The 17298-nt window shown below is 40.4% G+C and overlaps 1 protein-coding gene across 1 annotated transcript in view; it reads left to right on the forward strand.

Annotated features, from left to right (window-relative positions):
• ptpn5 (protein tyrosine phosphatase non-receptor type 5) overlaps positions 1-12194 on the forward strand; it is a 16840-nt gene extending 4646 nt beyond the window's left edge. The window contains exons 3-14 of the mRNA XM_035664371.1: positions 1739-2012; positions 2576-2698; positions 2810-2905; positions 3001-3257; positions 3426-3618; positions 4043-4127; positions 4467-4546; positions 4706-4843; positions 4929-5039; positions 6766-6926; positions 7233-7346; positions 9793-12194. Of these exons, the coding sequence (XP_035520264.1) occupies positions 1746-2012; positions 2576-2698; positions 2810-2905; positions 3001-3257; positions 3426-3618; positions 4043-4127; positions 4467-4546; positions 4706-4843; positions 4929-5039; positions 6766-6926; positions 7233-7346; positions 9793-9886 (1719 nt within the window). The 5' untranslated portion in view covers positions 1739-1745 and the 3' untranslated portion in view covers positions 9887-12194. The remainder of the gene's footprint in view (positions 1-1738; positions 2013-2575; positions 2699-2809; positions 2906-3000; positions 3258-3425; positions 3619-4042; positions 4128-4466; positions 4547-4705; positions 4844-4928; positions 5040-6765; positions 6927-7232; positions 7347-9792) is intronic.
• Positions 12195-17298: the final 5104 nt, after the last annotated feature.

Here is a 17298-nt window from a genome sequence, read left to right on the forward strand (position 1 = left end):
TTTACAAGGTAGCCTATTGCTGTTTAATATAATATATGACCATGGTTATTCCTGAAGTTCGATTGTATCTTGCAATGCATGTGGTCGTGAACTTCAGTTAGTAATGAATAGAAGACAGTGCGGTGTTTGGCTGTTTTCTTCTGCCCTTTCCCGAGATTTTGACCTTCTTCGCCCTTCCCGCTCACCAATGGCTGACAACGGCTGGTTGCCACAGATACAGGATTTTAACTTGATCATGTTGATCTTGACTCCCCTCAGTTCTCCCTGCCTCTATCATTACTAGTGAGTCATAAGTGACGGGCTGTATAGTCTTTTTTTTGATATTCCAGTAAGGCCACTGGGAAATGCATTATTCCCCGCTGCGAATTGTTGGTTGGTTGTCATTGATGACAAGTAACATAGGGATCTCAACCAGTACCCCTGAGGACTGGCACTCCATAGAAGAGAACACAAGAAGTTTATTAGTCGTCACCATAAAAGTGTCAACGCAGCTACCCATACCAGTCATGTCGATGGGCCGCAGTGCTGGCACCCGATGTCAGACAAAAGTGTATGGCGCTAAACAGGTATACAAAAAAACCAAAAAAACACAACAAACGCAAATCCAAAAAAAAAAACTACACAATACACAAACAAACATTCACAAAAACATCCAAACAAACCACGAAAAAAAAATGCGGGTAATCAGAACCAAATGGTACAAAAGATTTATTAATGGTTGAAAGGACAAAAGTAGGACATAAAAGGTTTGATCAACACTGGCTGACTGACACAGAGAGGCTGGTGTGTTTTTGTGTTGTGTCGGGTTGTAAAGTTGTGTGTGTGTGTGTGTGTTGTGTGTGTTGTTGTGTGCGTGTATTTGTGTGTTGTCAGTAGATGATATGCCTCAGCGACGGATGAGAGGGATGAGAGCCACTCTGTTGCCGAGGCGACGGACAAGGGTGTAAACACGCTACCCTGACTCATTCTCCAACAATAAGAGCCCTCTCCTCTCTCTCTTCCCTCTCTCTCTTTTCCTCTCTCTCTCTTCCTCTCTTTCTCTTTCTCTCTCTCTCTCAAACACACACACACACACACACACACACACACACACACACACACACACTCTGATTCACACAATAGAGTTCAATCTGAGGGAGACAAGAGGATCCGGAGATGAGAGCCACTCCACTCCGCTTAGTTATACATCTGAATAGGTCTGCAGAATAAATGCAACCCTTTCTGTCATATACGCGCTCATTTAAAAACACACAATCAGACAAACACAGCTAGCACGTAATGAACTGGGAATCAATGTGTAGTTTTGTTCAATTTTCATCTGTGCACATTATTAGTAAAGCAAAGAAGACAAAAAACATGGAAGTGTGATTACTTACCAAGACATTTTAATGGTCACGTGAACATAAAAAAAACGTTATTTTGTCTGATGTATGTCTGCATGTTAAATGTTCACACAAGGTTTCTTATAATCTAAGGTCCCCGAAAAAACTATGACCCACATTGGTTATTAGGGTTAAAGTAACAGCTAAAGCACACACTGTATTTATTTTATCTAAACCGTGTTTTTTGGACTTTCTTTGCGATCACACACTTTCAGTATTTTGTTAGATTTTCAGATGACAAACATGGCAAACGCATAATATAAAAGTAAATGTCAGAAAGTCAGAATCCAGCTGTAAAAGATCACAAAGGGAAGACATGTCAAATATCTTTAAAGAAATTGAGCCTAATTTAACAGGGGGATCATGACTCGCCGGCTGAGCTCCACTCGTTCCCACACCGAGGACTCCATCTTCCTGAGGCCAGATGAAGACCCCGTCTGGCTGGATGAGCCCACAAAGACTGAAAAACTAGGCGACGGAGGCCCTAAAAAAGACAGGCTCCCAAAATGCAAAGACGGACCGGCAGGGGGCTCAAACCCACAGGGAGAGGAAGTGTTTATGCACAAGGTGTATGCACTGGTGATTGAGATCCACTGCTGGGCTGCACTGTTTGTCATCTCCCAAGTCACGGTATGCAAGTGGATGTCAGTTGAAAAGCAGAAAAATTGGAGTGGATAAAATCTTAACCTTTTTTTACATTTGTCTGCTTTAAATTAGACTGTGTTCAGACCTTACTACACAAGCTTTGGTTTTAAGCTCAGAATGTAATGTAGACCAGCATGTCAAAAAGTGTGTAACTGCAAGATTTTCTTTTTATTTGCTTCATTACATTACATGCGTGATATTCTCTAAAGCGCATAGTCAACAGTGCACTTTATTCTGGCAAAATGTGGGGCTAAAATTGGACATCTCTTTAGTATTCATTCTCTCTTCCCATCTCTGTCTGTGTTGACATCATGTTTGATTCATTCAAGAAAAAAAGGACAGGTGCAACGTAAAAAAAGAAGAAGACCCTTGTAAATGCGGCCATGATTATGACACAGGACTGCATGTGGTCAATTTACATATTTTTTATGTTTGCATAATCTTCTTCTCTGTTTGCTTTTCACTTGAGAGCAGCTACAGCCTGCCTGATTACCGGTGCATGAATGACTGGAGAGTGCACAGTGACAATCTGCCTTCTCTCCTCCCAGGGGTACTGGGTGTTTTTTGTGGTGGAAGGAAACGGACCGCTCTCTTCCATCTACAAAGCCCTGCAGGTCATCGACTTCTACCTTGGCTTTATTTTACCCTGCTACCCGATTTTTGGAATGGACGTAAGTGTCAGTCCTGGATCTGACCTACAGTAGAGTTTGTTTTGGAAGCCTTGCAGATGTGTTGAATCTAGTGTTGTCTGTTTCTCTTTTCTCTCTCTCTGCACTGGCCAGTCCATGGTGTTGATGAGGGAGGTTGTAGACACCAAACAGCACAACTGGATTGTCCATGGAACTGCAGGGATCGGTGTGGCCATCTGTGTTATCATGGTAAGACACTGGATGGACCATTCAATTCCTACTTAAAACTTTTGTTTTTTTTATATTATTGGCTCTTGATCGATATGTCTATTCATGATTAACAGGTCGTCCACATGGTGTGTAAGTGGCGTTATGGCACTGGCTTGTGGTCGTCAGGAACAGTGTCGCGAGACATTGGTGATCGGCGTCAGTCCGTGAGCCGTCAGCCCTCCTTCACCTTGTCAGAGTGGACGGACGCTCAGGAGGATCTGCTGGACATGGACCCCGTGCCCCAGACGCCAGTCTTTGAAATGGGCACTGACACCAGGACGGAGGGAGACGCCGCCACCCTCACTGTCACATCTGTGGGGCTTCAGGAGAGGTTAGAGTGGGCTGCAGAGGGCTGCAGGGTGGGAAGTTTGTTTTCAGTTATACCCCGATCCCAAGAAGGCATTTACTGTATTAATGCATGTCAAATCCAAGTTTGCAGATACTGTAGTAGATGCTTAGTATGTATATACGTCTATATGATTCAATATGTATCACACAGGAGGGGCTCCAATGTTTCCCTGACCTTGGACATGTGTACACCAGGCTGCACTGAGCCCTACGGCTACGGAGCCCAGCTCTCCCCTAGAGACCAGTCCGCCCAGGAGTACCTCCGACAGGGAACACACATCCTGACCCCTGCCATGCTACACACACGGGCCATGGATGACCAGAGCCTGCAGGCTGAGTTTTATGTGAGCACAGCAACAGCAACTCACCCACCTACACGCTTTAGATTAACAGGAATGAACAGATACTCACCGGAAAAGACGCACACACCCACACACACACACCCAGTGGAGCTCTGCACACACCCGTAAGCTTTTCCACTGTCTGTTAGTGGGCGAAGGAAGGATAGATAGAGGCATATTTGCATATGAAAACCCACAGAGGATTCCAGTGTCTGCTAGGCAGAAAGATGTACGTTCCAGATCATACACAAGTAGAATTTCAATCACGTACAATTAGACTGCAACAGTTTAGATTAAAGGGCAGACTTAATGTTGGATATTATTTTCTTACTGTTTTGTTGCCCTGTAGAAAGTAAGGCTAGGACTTCCCCTTTATTTCTGCAAGGACTGATTGTTATTGCACCCATTGTTCTGTGTCCATCGCCAGGAAACTCCCATGAACTTTGTGGACCCTAAGGAGTACAACTACCCAGGGCTGGTGAGAAAGAACCGCTACAAGACCATCTTACCCAGTGAGTACAGCTGCAACACACAGGTTGGAACAGTCACTAAAAGAGTGATAATGTAGCTGTAGATTTTGTAATAATCCTTAATAATTCCAGATACTCATCAACTATTTAGCTCAGATGTGTTTGTAAAAGGTCTGTGTCTGTGCACCAGAATATTGATACTCATACGGAGACACAGCACACAAAAAGACACAAACCAAACTTGTAATAAAACTGAGCTGTAAGATGTAATATAGTATGTATGCATAAATATTACCTCCCATATTCTTCTGCTGCTATTTCTTTGATTTACAACCCATCTGTCTCTCTTTCTCATGATAATCTCAAACTGTCCACCTCCAGACACACACAGCAGAGTGATCTTGAATTCACAGGATGAAGATGATTTCCTCACAACCTACATCAATGCTAATTATCTCAAAGTAAGTGAAAATATGTGCATTTAAACAAAATGCTGCCCTAGCACGGCTCTGTGAGGTAGCCACTGTAACTTTGTTAATTCTCCATCGATGTGATTTCCAGTGTCTCCTGCTCACAGTCAGTAGAAACAGATAGATCCCACTGTGTGTGTGTGTGTGCAGGGTTATGGCGATGAGGAGCATGCGTACATTGCCACCCAGGGTCCCACCGTGAACACAGTGGGAGACTTTTGGAGGATGGTGTGGCAGGAGAGAAGCCCAATCATAGTGATGATCACCAACCTGGAGGAGAAAAACGAGGTCAGCGTGGCGAGACGCAAGATGGTGATGATGATAATGATGATGGGTCAAAATATACCAACTTTGTGTTCATTGTGTCTTGCAGAAATGTGCAGAGTACTGGCCTGAGGACACTGTGACCCATGAGGGCATCGAGATCACCGTTGTCTCTGTAACCCAGGAGGATGACTACAGTCTGAGGGTCTTTACTTTGAAGGTAAGACACAGAAATACTGTTAATATGTCACACAAGAAGAGTGAATACAGTACAAAACTAAGAGTCTAGAGCCACACTACTGGCTCTGTGAGGTACACACATCAGCATACTTACAGTAACAATGCTAATATGCAGATGTTTAGCAGACATAATGATTACTATAACCATTAGTCTAGCGGGTAAGCTAACATTTGCTCATTAGCACTAAACACAAAGTACAGCTAAGACTTAGACTTTTGCAGGTATTTGGTCACAAATTAAAGTACTGGACATATTATAATTTTGACCTGATGATGGTGCTAATAAAAAGTTATTACAATTCATCATTAGATGGACATGAATGTGTTTACAACACTATATGTTGACATTTCACTCAGAAGTAGGGATTCACGATAAAAACATCATATTGCAATTATGTTTACAGATATTTCGATTGTGATATAATTTTTAATTAATGTGGGAATGATCATTTTTGCATTGCAATTTTATTTTCACTGAAAAAACTTTTCAAATCATGATGATGTAAAATTCTTGGGAGTCCGTACCAAACAAACATGTCATCTTAAATCTGGAGAACAAGATTTGTAGGCCAGAACATCTCTTAGTATTTCATTATAATGCTGTTTTGTTACACATTTTCATGCTTCTACGATTTGGATTTTACACTTGTTGCCATATTGTGATTTTGATAATATTTTGATTAATCAGAATCAGAATTAGAATCTGAATCAGAATCGTGTTTATTGCCAAGTAGGTTTTTACACCTACGAGGAATGTGTCCTGGTGCATTTGTGCATAAAATATACAAATATACAAATCATGCAAAAATCGCACCGAAAAATAAAGTACTTTCAAAATATAAATAAATAAAGACAAGAAAGATAAGAAAACTGTGCAGAAAGACGGGAGTGCATTAATGTAATGCATACTGTATTTACATTTACATAAGAGTCAGTAGGTATAAGAGTCAGTGTCAAAGGGGGAATCGGGCAATTATGCCGTCCTACTCTAGAGGAAAAGTCAGCAGGATTCACCCACTGGTGACCATCAATATCTGCACAAAGCTGAACGGCAATCCATCTGATAGTTGATTAGATACTGTATATCAGTCTGGACCAAAGCTGTGGACCAAAAGGCGGACATTACAATGCCAAAACACCCACAGATGTGTGTGTTCAGCAGTGGTTTACTCTCAACATTACTGATGTAGCTTTTCAGTTCCATTCATGTGTTCATGATGGGTGCCTTATATTTAATTTAGGGTCACAGTGGCATTGGTACTTAGCAAGCCAAACATGATAATTCAGTAAATGCAGCCTGATTACTAAGCACCAGGGGATCATTATATAACCGAGTTAAAAGCTTGCTGTTTATTCTCCTACTCCTCTGGTTTATGTTGTCTATCTGTTGGATTGATTGTCAGACTGATACTCTGGGAATAGATGCAGCTGATTGATTTGATTATGTTACAGCATAGGCAAGGGAGGAAAAGACTATGTAAGCTCTATTTTTTTATAACCCTCACTCTTTTTTTGTCTTGCTCTGCGTACTGCATTCATTGTTGTCGTAGCAACTAACACCAAGGTAACAATTTGGACATACATGCAGAGCAACAGGCTGATCAGAAATTATTCTCTGTGTGTCTGTCTCATGTACATGTATGCACACACATAATCACACCCGTAATTTATGCCAGAATCTATGCGTCTGTGCGTTTGTGTACCAGTGTGGGGGAGAGGAACGTAGTCTGCGGCAGTACTGGTACACCTCGTGGCCTGATCAGAAGACTCCAGATAAGGCTCCACCTCTTCTGGAACTGGTGCAGGAAGTGGAAAGGGCCCGAGAGGATGCCCCGCCCTCCAGTGGCCCTATAATTGTCCACTGCAGGTACAAAAGAAGCTTATTTGTGATATAGGGATGAACGTGAACTCCTTATGTTGATAATATACACCCAGAGGGGAAATTGCCCACTTTCATATCAGAGGAACCCTTTTCCTTCTGTTTTGTACTATAAAAAACTCTTGGCAGAGCAGAGCATGTGTCTTCTTCCAATTCTCCACTATCTGATTTCCCCAGGGAGGATTTGGCATTAATCAAATTAGCGGGATTAGTGCAAATCAATACACTGATGCATCCCTTTTCTCTTTCTCCACTCTCCTCCGTCCCCTTACCCCTCCAACTTTTCGTCCGCAGTGCTGGAATTGGTCGAACCGGCTGCTTCATCGCCACCTCCATCCTGTGCAAGCAGCTGAGGACTGAGGGTGTGGTTGACATCCTGAGAACCACCTGCCAGCTCCGTCTGGACAGGTGAACTATTCTTAGCCCTTATCCATGTCTAACTTTAGTTCTTGGCATCAAATATTTGTTTTGTTAGTTGACCAAGTTTCAGTTGATGTGGTTCCAAATCGTGAGCTACAGTAATTCACTGTGGGCTTAATTTGAAGTTTGTAAGACTTCCAAACAGTGTGTTACGCCACTTCAGTCAATCACAACTTACTTTTTATAGAATGAAACTATGGTATTTTCCACACTTCCACAAACCATAAAATGGCCAATTTAAAGGTTTTTCTAGCCAAGTAAAGGTGTCATGAGGTCGCCTAGAAGGAAATTAATTAATTAGAGGACTAATAAGACAAACATGGCCACAAAATGTTTTTAACTCCAATACTAATACTAAAACTTTAATAGATCTCTCTTTCACAATAGATATTTTAACTTAAATGTCCAGTGTGTAACATTTAGGAGGATCTATTTTCAGAAATTGAATATATTATCCATAGGTATGTTTTCATCAGTGTATGATCACCTGAAAGTTATATTCATCCTAACAACTTTCATCACCTAACAATGAGCCGTTTTTATCTTTTTCTTTTCTACGGAATCCGTCATGTTGAACCACCATGTTACTACAGTAGCCTAGAAGGGACAAACCAAACACTGGCTGTAGACAGGGCCGTTGTTGAGCTGTATTCAGTTGGTTTCAATCTGCAACTTCACCCATATGCCACTAAATATTACACTCTAGTTCTTTCAATTCACTCTTTGTTCTAAGAGAAAGTACATTGTCCAAAATCATCTTTTTCAAAAGAAGATAAGCAGAGAAACGTTTAAACTGTTGTAAATTTGTAACATGTGACCCACTGGTTCTCAAACTATTAGACATTTACCATTTATAGAATCTCTGAAATATATATATAAAAAAATAAATAAATGAATTTCAAAACATATACTACTATCAAAATACTACAGAATTTTGGGGTGCCTGGTGGCTCACCTGGTAGAGCACATGTACAAAGTGAGTCCTTGCTGCAGCAGCTATGAGTTTGACTCTGTGGCCCTCTGCTGTGTGTCATCCCCTCTCTCTCTCTCCGCCCTCTCTATCTATCTCAACCTGTCCTGTCAAATAAAGGCAATAAGCCCCCAACCAAAAATATACTAGTATCCTGGTGTATGCCTGTATATATTTTGGTTGTGTGGTTTACTTTGATTTGCTCTGCGCTGGCTGTTGCAATGTTAGGCCATGATGAAATAACTGTCAGCTGAATAAATTATCACCAAAGCAGACAACACAGATGTATAAATAAACTCTACAGTTGCTGCAGCCACAAACACACATGCTAAAGTGAAGAGAGCGCCTCAGTTTTTACACTCTGTGTTGCACGCACACACAACAATATGTTGCTAGGCAATGCAGTGGTTATTTGTACTCACCTGTCTGAACATTGACAGGTGACTGTAACCAGACTGTAACCAGTCCACTCAGCCCCTCTGTCCCACTGTAACCAGTCCACTCAGCCCCTGTGTCCCACTGTAACCAGTCCACTCAGCCNNACAGTAGCCCAGAAAGGACAAACTAAACACTGGCTCGAGATTGGGCCTTTCATGTTTTTTGCAAGTTTTGTGCCCACCATAGTTTCTCTTACCCAAATGTCTGACATCTGCAATTTCACTATTAGATGTCCTAAACACTGGTCCTTTAATATTTTACTAGCAGAAAAAGTACATATGTATATAAGATGAACAATTACTTTGCCCTGAACTAGGTATAACTAAGTAGAAGTAAAAAAGCAGCTACAGTAACAACTGCATCTTTATAGGAAGAAGAAATTAGCTGCTGTAATATAATAATGCAGAACTTGCTGTACCAAATCAAAAGTAGCCAATGTACTCAGTTTCATGTTACAAAAATAGAAATTGCCTATATTATTTGATTCTCTGTTTTGAATAAAGACATTTTGGACTAAATGCTAATATCAGCTTGCTAACATGCTCACAATAAAAATGCAAACATGCTCAGGTTAAGCAGGCATAATGTTTACCGTGTTCACCATATTAGCTGAGCCTGATGAGAATGTCATTCATTTTACAAACCAAAATTTTGGAGGGGTTAAAATTTTGTCCTGATGATGGTTTCTAGGTATTACATCCAACAGACATTTTACCCAAAACCACACATTAACTTCATGGTGGCACTAGAGGAAGAGTCACCAAAGTCATTAGGATACATTGTCTGGGAACCATGGTTGCACTAACCTGGATATACCTGAATATTTCACTGGATAAGTGAAAGCTTTGACCATGATTGGACCAAATATCTGTACAAGGTCTCATGGCAATCCATTCGGTAGTTATAAGTGATGGACTGGACGACCCGCCAACCAACAATAGAGCCACACTGCTAGCATGGCTAAAAAAAATGGCTAACAATTCTTTTCCAATCTGTATAATTGTGCTTCTTGTATTTGTTTCTCAGGGGTGGGATGATCCAGACGTGCGAGCAGTACCAGTTTGTGCATCACGTCCTCAGCCTGTATGAGAAGCAGCTGTCTCACACAGCTGAGGAGTAGAGTGAGCACTACAGCCACACCCAGACCGACCGAGACACACCACTGTACACTGTACCGCCTCTGGTGGTATGCACCACTGTACCTAGCATCATCTCAATCTCACCCTTTAACAAGTTCAAACCATGCTCTCTTTTCTTCACCCAAGATAGGCTCATTCAGACAGGACTGAACAGTTGACATGAAATCTGTGCTTACTGTATGTCTTTGAGCGGAACAACATAGGGAGATGGGATTTGAAATAGCCCCCTCAAAAATCCAGATCAGGCACTAAAGTGTCATCGATCCACACAGTCCTGGAGAGTCGTAACAGTCAGGCCCGAAATAATCCAACCCCGCACTCCCGACATCGCTTCATTTGCACTGCTGGGGTTTTTTATCACGTTACTGTACATGAGTCTCAGTCATCAAAGCCTCATTTAGTACTTGGTCTGAAATTCCCCCCCACACACACACTATAATCAGATCACCTGCAGCAGTGTCAGTTTGCTGTAAAGAGGAAATTCAAGTTCAATGTCCCAAAGTTAGTGTCAATAATAAGGAGCCTTTACAGTATAAATGCCAGCATAATTTAAATCTACAGAACTTATCACATGCCAGCCTAATATGATATACTATATAGATGTAAAGGTTCACATAAAATATAAGTTAACTAACCTTTATTTTTCATTGACTCTCATTGACTCTCACTTTTAATGTAAAAAATCATTACAGAAGGCCTGTTTCAACTTTTGATGCATTCAGGAGCCGCCTCATCTTCAGGTTGCATGGTGCTAAGTGTTCATTAAAGGCATGTGCAATGTTATGGAACATAGGAATGTATATCAATTAGGTTATTAATTAACTAATTAGGATTTCTGTGCAATCTACAGTATTACAGTTTTACCATGCTGCCTGTGCAGTCCTCATGGTCCATGATGTTTACAGTAAACAACTCCTGCATTAAGGCCACATAGATGTACACTCAGAGGTGTCACAGAGCTGGTGACACTGAGGGGGCCAGAAATAAGAAAAATCCCTGCAAAGCCCAATCAAAGCTCTGGAGAAATCTGACATATATACATACAGGGATACGTAATGCAGAGGAAAGCAAAACATTACGGTCACATACAGCTACTTGTAAATGTCCCATTACTATCATGACGCTTGTTGCCCTCAGAGTTACATTCTCTGTGATGCCTCTGCTTTCAACAGTAGCTTGAACACATCCGTGAAGTAAGAAGCCCATGATTGTTGTATAGACAGGCCAGGCCTAATCTGTATGAAGCACAATAGACCAACTAAGGTTGTCTCTGATGTTGAGCTGTAAAAGTTCTTTTTTTTCTCCGTATTGTGTTTTGATTGTGTTGAGTTTAATGGATTGCATGTGCTGTATGGGACTCCATAGGTCCACAATCAAAGCGATGTGATTGGTTGTCCTGCTTTTTGTTGTGTAAAAGGGTTTAAGCCTATTATATTGCTTGCTCTCGGCCAATGCTTTTGATACAGTTTGCTTTTGTGAAACCAACCAGAGATATTTTTAGAACATTTTGATACAATCCTTTCGAGTAGATGCCTTGTGTATATTTCCGTTTACACCATGATGGAATGTAGCTCATACTGTGGATCAAACCATCGGTTTATATTGCAAGATTTGACAGAACAAAATGTGACAACTACCTAAGTTACCTTACAGTACAGAAAATAAATAGATTATGTTCAGTCTTCAGTATTATTACTTTATGCCTTTAGGCTTTGCTTTAATATGCTTTGCTTTGTGTGTATGTTTTTCATCGTTTTCTTGGAGAATTTTACCTCAGACTGAGTTTCTACACAGTCCCCACTCGATTCCATCTGTGACTCTAGGCCACTCTCAGTTGACAACACGAGAAATAATTGCTATGTGTAAGGCAGCTAAAACAGTGAAGACAGTTTTCTATGTAACAAAAGTCACACTCAAACAACTTCTATCTTGACTTAATGCATCAGATTAACAGTCATGAACATTATCAGAGGATGGAATTACCTGCGTGGGTTCGGACCAATTTATAAACATCAAATCAAGCAAATTAAACTGCCAAAATGACCTTTTATAGGAAAATAGGACTGGGATTGATAAGAAAAGCAACAATCTATTGTCAGACTTTTGACATAATCCTCTGATAATGTCCTTGACTGAAAAGCTTTTATTTTAAGTGCTTGTTTTCAATGCTTATATACCTGGTCCTCTTCTGAAGATCAAAACGGGGATAACGAAATAGTCAGTCAGACATACAACCAACCAGCAATCAGTATTCCTCTCCTCTCCTACAGTATTGCTTTAAGTTGTGAGTTTTTGCATCCAAATAAAGGTAGATTTTCATGAATCTGTCTTGCTGTCTCTCTGACTCTCTCTATATCTCTTAATCACACACAAGCCTCCCTTTAAACCAGAGCATCAGTAAAGCTATCACTGTGTAAAGTGTGATCTAAATGTAAAATGTAAATATTGTAATGAAAACTGTAGATTAAGATTTAAAGCTCCAGTTATATCAGAGCTGCATTGGCTTAATGTTGTGACAGTGCAGTTAGAGATTTGTACCACTAGGTGTCAGTATTTACAATGTAATTGCTGCCAGTAGCTCCATCACCCTGCATCCATCTGCTTACTCACCAGCACATTTAGATTGCAGAGCAACAGAACAAAGGCTTTCAAACAAACAAAGAGAATTCATGATAGTGGATTCAAACACCCAACAACCACTTATTATAACTGTTTTATTCAGTGGTTAGAAGGGATGTGATACTGTGGATAAATACATTTCTGTAAACAGTATATAAGATCAAAATATGATTGTAAAGCCCCTTTACAGCAGAGCTTTGGTGACATCATGTATTTCCCAGCATAGCTTCAACCTGATTACAGGTCTAATCAGCCTGGCTAATTGAAAACACCTGTATGGGTGTGAAGGGCCTTTAAAGCCTTATCAGAAATGTTTATCAGTGTCAGCATTTGTGGGATGAGACAACAATGATTCTTGAATAGCTACTTAATCAGAATATTGGTATTATTGTGCTTATTCATTATTTAGCTTTTTTGCTATATGCCAAAAAACTCTGAACACTGTGGTGCAAATATTTTGCAGTTAATGTACAATTTGGAAAGTTTGTATTAATGTGATTTCCATGATCTTTTGTAGCTTAGTTGGTTTCAGCTGAATTGTGGTTGGTGGTAGAGTATGTGATTAAAACATCGTCTTCAAGAACATATTCACAATTAAATGAATGGTATCTAAAGAGAATTGTAAAATACTGTACATCTCTGCATACAGACCTGGGCTAACATCAGGACAACTCTTATAGGCGCAATTCAATCAAAAATGTCCCGTGCATTTGATGAAGACCACATGGTGTAAATAAAATCAAAATTAGTCCCTGCACCTAACAGGTTAAATAATAATTCTACAAATGTTTTGTTACACAAACACCATGTACAGTATATATGTGAGTATATATAATACAAAATGTTTCTTTACTGTATGCTACTTTCTTTTCCTACAGGTATGGAAGCAGCATTGTGCCTTGTTCTGGGTCAGAAAAGGTTTTACTCTACACTTCATTTTTAGAAAAAGACCAGAATGTTGTGAATTTACAATAAAAAAAAGAATCTTAATGGTTTTTTTTAATCTAATTTAATCACTAAGTGACTGCTCTGCAAGGATTTTGTTACAATATCTGTGAGAGATTTAGGTTTAACACATAGAAGCACAATTCAGTCATTGTATAATGTTTTTTATGACAATCTATATACAGACGGGTGACAAATTAAAGGGAAAATCTGAGTGAATGACTGGAGAAAGATGACAAATGCAGATGCTTTCATAGAGGAAAAGAAGAGTCACTGAAATGTTTGATGAAAATAATGTGAATCAATTGAACACCTATGGCGAGACTTGGAGGTTTGTTTTGGGGGTTCCTTTAAATTGTCAATCATCTGTACATGGAAATGAATAAATAACCCAAAGCAACAGTCTAGATTATGAAAGAATGCAATCATTAGCCCAATATAACATTGATTTTTTAAATTTATTTTTTGTTAATGTCAGGGTTTTTTTCTCTCTTGCATATTTCCGCTCACCCAAACATGGGCCAGTAGTATTCGCACAGTGTCACTTGACCTCTGCTGCTGGACTTCAGGGAGCAGGGATCATTATGAAATTAACATAAGCCACCAAAGAGATGCAGAGTTTGCAGTTTTCAGTCAATACTGGCCCACAGACGGGTGAGACAGCTGCATTAAAATTATGCGTAAACCCTTATGACTTAATCACTCATTAAAAAAACTTCAACAATCACTGTGATGTATTACTACTAAATGTACCGTGGGTTAATTGCTATGGCACGCTTCATGAGCGCGTCTCCTTTAAAACAAAAAAACAAAAAAACAAAAAAACGGACTGTCCCTTTAATCCGCGGATCAAGCACTGACGTCACCTATCCCTTGAGCCGCCTGCGCTGATTGGCTGAAAGTGACGTCAACCTCATATTTTTTTGCACCCTCCCTCCTGAACCATGACCTCATCGCTTTAGTTCAAGAAAGTGCTAAAGTGCACCTTCTCTAACTAACCACCCCCCCCCTCCCCTCTCTCTCTCTCTTACTACCCCTTTTCCGTCGATCCTAACACACAACCACATACACAACACATCAACACACACCCGAGCCGGACCCGACAGTATCCAATTCCCACCCGGCCTGAAAAGGAGCGGTTTAATAGTGTCAACCTCTCCCTTTCAAAAATGTCTTCGTTTGTTCCCTGCGCTGTCACCCTCTTGTCAGCTGTACGTCCCCTCCCCTCCTCCTCCTCCTCCAACCCCCCTCCCTCCACAGCACACAGGTAAAAAACCGGCCAGCTGCCAGAAGACTACGGCCGCGCTGCCCCTTCACACATGGAGGCCTAGCTGAATAAAACGCGGGAGCCCGAGGTGAGTGTGTTTGTATCCGATTAGTAGCGCCAAAAAAAAATAAAATAAACCCGAAGTTACTTTGTGTTCCAAGTGCGTTGCTACCCCTACCACAGCCCTATACGCGTTAGCAGCGGCTGCCTCCGCCTACTGCCTCGCCCTCTCTCTCTGCTGCGCTTGCGGGCCGAACTCTGTCCAGCCACTCCCCCTCTCACCACCTGGCTCTGTTTCTCTTTCCACCACCACACCACACAACCCACAACCCACGCCCCCTTTTTATGTGAGCGCCCGTCTTCATAATGGGAATTTAAACCCACGTCCAACTGAAGTGATCGATTCCTTTTACCCTGTTTGAAAGCATCTGTTCAATTCCACCCCGTCCCGACCCCAAATTTTAAAGGTAGTTAAAAAAAATGTTTTTTTTTCCTCCTTCCTTCCTCCTTCCCTCCTCTCTCTTCTCTCCTTCTGTGTTTTCGGTCTGTGTTTTCGGTTTTAATTTGCGCGCTGGCTGCGCCTTTATAGATCATCACCTGACGTCAATGGAGTGGTTCATTTTTTTCGCGAAATGCGGCAACATATCCACGCCCCATAAACAAACACAGAGGCAGGTCCCCCCCCCCCCTCCTCTCACCACTCCCCAACTATTTTTTTGTCTTATAATAACATGACTTGGATGCTTAATTATGTAACGTTTGCAAAAAAAAGGCAATGCCCCGCTGCCGCCAATTGTGTGCTAATTCTTATATCTAATTTCCCTAAGGTCGGTTTATTATAGTGCGCACCCAAACCGCTAATCAAACAGGCCACAAAATGTCTCATCTATTTTTCCCTTGTGTCTCATTTTATTGGATACAATACGGAAAAAAACCGAAGTAATCCCGCACCGTTGTTTGATTTATATGCCTATTGTTAGGCCATAATCGGTAAATGTCCTTTTTGCAATCAGTATTCATTTCGTAAATTATTGTTGTGGAAAGAGTCCCGGGGGTTAGTCCCAGTTTTGTTATACTGAGCGCCCCCGGCAAATTTGCCGCCAGCCCACGCCAGAGTATTGATTAAAGGGCACCAGAAGGGCCTTTATATTGGGTTATGTTGTTACAGTATTCGATGGGGCTTCTGCCTCCACAGGCCAAAACCAGAGATTGAAATTTTTTTCCAAATTTACATGATCACTGTAACAGGAGCATTCATGTTTTTGTTGTCCCCCCCCCCATTCCACCTGTATTACCACACCCCCTGCTTGGTCCACCCCCTACTAACCTATTTTGTTGATGTACACATTTATTAATTTATATCCAGCTGCCCTCAAGAAATAAATATTGCTTAAGTAAAAAACACATAGCATCCATGAAAATTAAAATGTTTCAGAAATGGGATTTTAAAAAAGGGGAAGAAGTTGTTTTTCGAAATAAATTGGGCAGTGAACAGGAAAACCATGGGAAGGTTAAAAACACTTTCAGAATTCAAAAAAAAACACTTGAAATTAAGTGATTTTTTTATTGTTTTTATTTAAATTAGCCAAACATTTCTACGAGGGAAAATTTTCTGCTTTTTTTCTTTGGTCTTTAAAGTGAAAAAAATTAGTAAAACTACAAAATTTAGGTTTTCATGTACCATTTCCATTTACAAGGCAAGGCTTGTGTAAAGGGAAAATTTTTTAATAAAAAACAAGATTTTTTTTTAAAAAACATTTTTTTTTGTTCCATTTTGTTTATAAAGAGCCCAAGCCATTTTAATTATGTTTTAAGTAAAAAATAAATAGAAAAATAAAAAGCATTGAAAAATAATGATAATTTTTAAAAATGATTTGGGGCAAGCTTCTTAATACCACTCCCAAAAAAGTTGAAAATTTTTGGCCTTCCAATTCCAAAAAAGGAAAATCTAAAAGTTTTAAATTTGGCTAAGAAAATAATGCAAAACTTAAAATTGTGGAACAAAAAGAGGAGAAAATAAGGTAAAAAAAATACTCCTAATCAAGATTAGCCCTCTCTTAAAGTGGACCAATAACTTAACCCCACCCCATTTGTTTTTTGGAAGAAAACCCTATCAGCAATATACGAAACACAAATTCTTTCTAGTTTTCTTTGTTGTCCTTGCGGTGGGTTTGATGGTGCGGTTCCTGGAAAAAAAACCTGGCAAACACCCCTTTGTTGTTGGGGGTCCCAAAGCTTTTAAAGTGTTAATTGACGCAATGACGCTTTCAGAAAAGGGGGAGACCAGTGTTGTAAAAAACAAAGATAAAACCACATGCGCAAAACCTTTTAGTGGGCAATGAAAAAAAGAAAAAAGCTTGTGGGGCAACAGAAGTTTTTTTCAAAGGCGCATGAAAAAATGCTCTTGAAAATTGAATGGTATTTGTTTTGTGGTCCTAAACCAAAACAAGCCTTCAAAAATGACTTCTCCCAGTTGTAATGAAAAGACTACGAAGCCAGCTTTTAAACCAAGTTTAAACGTTCTTACTTCGAGGAATCTGGCCAACAGTTGAAACGTGCAAA

This window comes from Morone saxatilis, unplaced genomic scaffold, assembly GCF_004916995.1.
Source record: "Morone saxatilis isolate NCDOM2014 unplaced genomic scaffold, NCSU_SB_2.0 Contig2, whole genome shotgun sequence".
Lineage (NCBI taxonomy): Eukaryota > Metazoa > Chordata > Actinopteri > Moronidae > Morone > Morone saxatilis.